This window comes from Pezoporus wallicus, unplaced genomic scaffold (assembly GCF_028554395.1).
Source record: "Pezoporus wallicus isolate ANWC-B61680 ecotype Strahan unplaced genomic scaffold, APGP_CSIRO_Pwel_v1 contig_2871, whole genome shotgun sequence".
NCBI classification, from domain to species: Eukaryota; Metazoa; Chordata; class Aves; order Psittaciformes; family Psittacidae; genus Pezoporus; species Pezoporus wallicus.
This window is the reverse complement of record NW_026640775.1, coordinates 4889631-4895850: the sequence shown is the minus strand read 5'-3', so window position 1 is coordinate 4895850 and position 6220 is coordinate 4889631. Positions and strand designations below refer to the sequence as shown.

The 6220-nt window shown below is 37.5% G+C and overlaps 1 protein-coding gene across 3 annotated transcripts in view; it reads right to left on the bottom strand.

Annotated features, from left to right (window-relative positions):
• Window positions 1–6220, bottom strand: part of GNPTAB (N-acetylglucosamine-1-phosphate transferase subunits alpha and beta) — a 45280-nt gene that overhangs the window by 148 nt on the left and 38912 nt on the right. For 2 of the 3 annotated variants that reach the window (XM_057420600.1, XM_057420602.1), the window contains 3 exons: window positions 5580–5747; window positions 4171–4261; window positions 2924–3037 (listed from right to left, as the gene is read on the bottom strand). In XM_057420600.1, coding sequence (XP_057276583.1) covers window positions 2960–3037; window positions 4171–4261; window positions 5580–5747 — 337 coding nt within the window. In that variant the 3' untranslated portion in view covers window positions 2924–2959. Of the gene's footprint in view, window positions 1–2923; window positions 3038–3518; window positions 3577–4170; window positions 4262–5579; window positions 5748–6220 lie in introns of those variants that run through there. The other variant, XM_057420601.1, reaches the window with a different exon arrangement.

The following is a 6220-nucleotide window of genomic DNA, read 5'->3' as shown; positions in this document are numbered from 1 at the left end:
CTACCAAAGCAGTATGTTGTATTTGTTACCTTTCCCCATAATATAAATTATGTTTCCATGCTTATGTTGCCCTGTTATAGACACCCTTGTAAACAGTTTTCACCTGTAAGGACCCTCAAGCAGTCAAAATACTTTAGTTTCAAGGTAATCCAAAGGATTACCCATCAGTAGTGATGTTAAGAATAAATACCAGGGCTAGTAGGCACATACTTGATTCTGCTGAAAAACAAGGAAGTAAATTATGTACATTCTTATGTCTGTGTGTCTCTGTGCTCCTAAACAAAGTGCAACTTTAAAGCGCATTCGTATATTTTATCTGACATAGTTTCCTTTGTACTGAAAATCAATATACAAAGCAGAACTTCTGAGCCCCCCATAGACTGTAAAAGAACTTGCTGCCTCACAACCCCACATATCCTACACCTATCCTGTGTAGCTACCTGCTTTAAACAAGTATCTTCAATCTACAGTTGTGTACTTAACAACTACTTTTCAGAGAAACTCACCTCCTCTGGTGAGTTGATAAAATAAACCAACATTTGCGTGCATTTCCTGTGTGGGGCTTTTCACCATGGGGCCCACCTGTTCCTACCTCAGGGCAGGAAGGGACACAAGCCTGCACCACACCACACCAGGTTTGGGGGGGAAGCCACTGTGGTGTCCTAACCTTATTCCTTACTCTCCACCCAAACACCTTCCATCCCCTGCATTGGCCCCTTCTTCACGTTCACCCCCACACAGCACTCATCACAGCCGCTGCCTCGCACAAGGAGGGGACCCCACCAAGCGGCAGGGAGAGGGAGCACCCAAACCCCTCACCCTGGCTCTTATAGAACTTCTCGCGTTCCTTGTGCTCCCGCGCCCTTCCCGGTGACAGAGACGGCCGGGAATGGCAGGGAGCACTGCCACCTCAGCAGCCTCCTTCCCTGAGGAAACGGCGGGAAAGCGTACGGCCCGCACAACAGGGCTCGAGTGCATGCGCACTAACACCACACCCCCACCCGGTGCCCTCAGGAGCGGTATCTGCGGTCTGGGCCAGGCACGGCGTGCAGGTTCAGCGTTAACCTCACCTACCTTTATCTGATTTCATTCTTTATTAATAGAAATGGCTTTAATTTATAGTAAAAGAAAAAGAAAGCCCGCAAAATAAGTTGTTCTAGTGTTTGTAGGCCAGGAGGTGATGGAAAAGGAGAACTTTTCCCTAAAGTCAGTGCAAACCAGCAATATTTCTCAAGGCAGATCAATTTCACAAACTACATGTTTTATTATTTCAGTTGTTAAGTTGCTTTGGTTGGGGGGTGGTGGTGTTTGTTTTGGTTGGGGTTTTTTGTTTGTTTGGGTTGGTTCTGTTTTTTCCAGCTTTTTCTACTGTCCTCACAGGAGTTTCTGTCCTCAGCCACTTAAAAGTATTTTACTCTTCATTTATAAAGACAAACTACAAAACCTAAATACAACAAAATCCTAACGCTGTTTCAGTTTTTAGTGTTCTCATTAGCCTCAACCATCTGAGAACTTCTTTGTATTTCCTTAACCAAGTTTTACATTTTCACTGGGTCTAGCTGGGGTGGAGTTAGCTTTCCTGAAGTACTGTAGATCTAAACTACTTATATTCTACATTTCAGCATAATATGTATTGCTAGCAAGAAATAACCTCACTAATTATAAGTGCCTGCATTTTTACAATGCTGAAAAGTTCGGCTATACTTTGAGAATTCACTCGTGCTTCAGATTAAACTATTACTGTTGGAAGATTTTTAAGGGAAAAAAGCTTTTAACATAATGATTCATAAGCTAATTTATCAAAATAGGTGACTTTTTGTTTACTTTAAACCAGAAACAACAGACAAAACTTTTATCACATTTTAGTTCATTTCAAAGCAAACCAAGTATCTTACAATACATATGCACACGTTTTGTACATCATCTGATTACAAAAAATAATGCTTTTTTCTTTGCTGCTAAAACAAATAGCTGAAGATACACCAAAAATTTCTGCTTGAAAAGATTCAGTATCCCTTCCCACATAAAACTGCACTATTCTGACGTCTCAGCAAAATAGAGGGCCGAACCCTGTTAAATTAAAAACACCAAAGCTTCGTATGTTAGTACAAATATTGTTTTGTGAAGTGAAACACTGCTCCCATACATTGCTACATTGAAACAATTCATTACCCATTCATATAGAGGCACTTTTGTTTTTATATTTACAATGTTTGTAAAATGCTATACCTTGATCATTTTCATTTGATTACAACCCTCCCTTTGTAATCAAGCCAAGAAAAAACACCACGGTATTCTTTGGAATACAATACACCAGATATAAAGTATCTTTCAAATAACCATTACTTGTTCTGTTACTGTGTAAATTTTTATTAGCATATATTTCTTCCAATACCCAATTAAATACTACAAATAGGGGGATGAATTATCACACTGTGCTTTAAAGAATGTCAACATTAATAAATGTATACTAAATCTAAATGAGTTACATAAACTTCAATTTTCCCTTAGGGCTAAAAAAAAGCAGCATCGACAGAAACTTGCAAAAAGATTTGGAATGCAAGATCAAGGACCTGTTAAGCTGATCCCAAACAACTCTACCTCCCAACGTTTCCTCTAGTTGGCAACATCCACTGCAATAAATGCAGTTAAATTTCTTTAGGTAACCCTTTTTATAAAAAAGGATAAAATGGCCATGAACTACCAGTTGTAAAGTAAGATCTGTTGAAAACTGCCTAAGTACAGGTTTCCTGCAAGTATTTGTTTTCATCATTTTGCATTGTCAACAGCTCCAGCAGCCTGTATATCATGAAGAGTACTGCAGAGATTCTAACTGCAGAGGCATGATTTTTTTTCTTCATCTCAACGTAGTTAAATATCAAACCATAAAAGACACTTATGAGAGATCTTAAATGCTTATCACATTTTGAGGTAGACTGATCTCCAAAATAAAGCTCTTCTATACTTTGATTCGTTCATGACCAACTTCCTTTTGGATCCTTCTCCTTGGAAATATCTTTCTTTTAAGTGCAATTAGCTGATGAGAGAAAACAAAAAATACAGTAATTACTTTTCTGCTGGGCTAGAGGTGCACAGTCGATCAGGCTTTCATCCTAAAATCTACAAAATCTGTACCATCCATGGTCATTAGGACAACACTGCACAAAAAGTTATTTATTCCATTTCATCTATTAGGCGTGCCCATTTCCAATGGACTTCTCAATAACCAGAATACAAGCAGAAAGTAAGTAATACAGTATGCCTATATTCTGATTATTTAAAAGATAATTTGTGTATTTATATTAACACCAGGCTATATTCAGTTTCTAAAAGATAAACATGAAGCTGGCACCTTAAGCATTATTTATACACCTAGCTGTACTACAAAGTTGAGGACCCCCTTCCAAAACCAAGTTACTAACAGAGGATGAGTTTTCTAATATATAGAAAAGGCTGAAAAATCAAGAGAAAGATTCATGCAAAAGTTACAGGTGGGAAAAAAATAATTAAAAGCCAACCTTTCAAGATTTACACCCTCTTCATCAGACCACGGAAAGTGTTACTTAAGGCCCCAACCTGCAAAGAATTACCCATACAATTTGTTCCATTGTGTCCCTCTTAGTTCAGCAGGATTAATCATGTTCAAGAAAGCCATTTTATGCTTGCAGAAGTGGAGCATCTTTTTCCTTTGTGTCAGATTCATAACCTTTTGAATTCAACTGAAGTCTTTGCAATTACTTAGGGATGAAATTTAGATAAGGCCTCTAGATACTTTAAGATTCTCTTCAGGACTAGAGTATAGTTGTTACTTAAATGTCCTTCCCATTAACTTACTTTGAACCTTTACCAATATGTTTGTTAACAGACCAAGAATTTAAAAAACAATTACGGATTCTGAGCATCCAAATTTGGCACACTGATGATGGTCCTGACAGCCACAAGGCACCTGAAAAGGGAATACTGCTTTCCTTCCCCCCATGTGACTCTTTTCAAGGAATTTCAACATGATGACTTAAAGCAACCTAATCATTAGTCATGTAACACTGTTGCTTCCTTTATGAAGGTAAAATCCTAGATACTCTTCAAAACCCATTTAAAAAAAATATTTTATATTCTGAAGATAACACCAATTTATTAAGTGCTACAGATTTGATAAGGTATTAATTTTACCTGTTCAGCAAAAAATGAGATGACTGTAAATACAATAAGTGTTACTAGAACACAATGGGTCCAGAATTTGAGCTTGTCTCTATACGCCCTCCTGCACAAAGAAAGAAGGAAACAGAAAAACAGTAAAACAGGTTCATATATTTTAAATACAAATATATAAATTTTAAAGAGTTTTCATGAGATGGGCTGAAAGGATGGCTAGAAGAGGACGGAGGCTCTGTTTTCACACAGCCACATGGAGAGGACAAGGGGCAACAAGTACAATTTGACTGGGAGAGGTTTCATCTTGATATAATTATTTTTACAGTGAGAACAATTCCCAGGGACATTGCGGAATTCTCATCACTAGAGGTTTTCGCAACATGGCTGCACAGGGTACTAGATAATCTCATCTAGGCTCACTTTCCCACAAAATGGCCAGATGATCTTTTGAGATCCCTTCTGACCTGAGCTCTTTCATGACTCTAAAATGTTTTGATAAACATGGATTTCCACCAGCACTTGAGCATGCTTTAACCCATGCTAGTAGGAATCTTTGGCTATGAACAAACAAAATAAAGTGTCTTTTTGAAGCTAACAAAGTCTCAGTGGATGTCCTCAGAGAGCCAACAATATGTCTACTCTTCCGGCACAAATTTCTAGAGATTAACTGCTGAAATGGGTTTGCTTCCCACTCGTTCTGCCATTGCTACAGCTTGTAGCACTACAATCCATACCTCTTCTTGTCACCTACAGTCGTTCTGATTCTTTGTACGGTTCGTCTCTCTCTCTCTCCTAACATTCATTTCTCATAATTTGCTGATCAGCAACAAGATTACTAAACTAGTCTTCTTGTCTCATTTTTCACTCTACCTGCTAACCTTTTGCTTGTGTTCTCAAATCAACTGCCCCTGAAGTTTCTGAAATTATTGTTTATAAAATGGCAAGTGGTAAACACAAAATTTTCACACATTATGTAAAAATGAGACACATGTATCTTTTCTGATGATTATCCACCTGATCACTGCTGACAGATTAAAAAAAAAAAACCCAAAACAACCCTTAATGAGAAACTGAACAGTTTATATTGCTCCTGTGCAACAGGCATTCCAAATAGTGGGGGCTTAAAGAAATCCAGAATTCCTGAATTACTTAAAATTATAGCCACCCATACAAACAACTTTTTCTTGAAGTGGGTTAGAGTCAATCAATGAAAAGCTAATGACTAATGACTTCAGGAGCACCAGAAAAACCCAAATCCTTTAAATCTCAAATTGTGGTCCATTCAAATCTCATCACATTATTTTCACCTTTAACTCCTTCATGAAAACACTGGGGGGAAAGGAGGGAGGAAGACTGCTTGTACTGATATGTTCTATAATTCTATGGTACCACACTACAGTAACTTGAAGAGAACTTGTGTAACATACCATTCTTGGAGTTCATGCATGTGAAGGAAACGATTCCGATATTCTCTTGGCAATTCAAATTGGGAAGGTATAGGAAACATTGATTCATAAAAATCCCTAAGCACTGCTTTCACTGTTTGAGCATCCTTATGATTGTGATCAATGTTGTCATTTAGGCAAACAAATTTTCTAGAAAACAAGAAGTCATTGTTAGAATATTTCTTTAATAATATAACATAGGTATTGGCAAACCAAGAACAAAAAATCCTTTTACACAAAATCGATACAATATCCTTTTAAAACTAAATTGATATATTTGAAACTGGCAATCAGCTTCTAATTGTTGCATTATTTTAAATTGATTTGATATTAATTCTATGAACACCAAGGCTGACAGTGAGTCAAGGCCTTTGAGGAATCCAATGCCAAGACACATTTCTCTCTCTTCTATTTATATAATGCTGCCATCTAATGGGCATTAGTACGCATTATCCCGGAGCCTACCACTGGATACAGGCAGCAAGTTAAAAGGCCAGCATTATAATTTGGGTAAGGGCTTTTATAGTTTTACATAAATTATCATGAGTAACAAAGTGAGCTTCACTGTGGGACATAAACATACCAAATTATTAATATTTTACTGTGTATGCTGCACTCTTTAG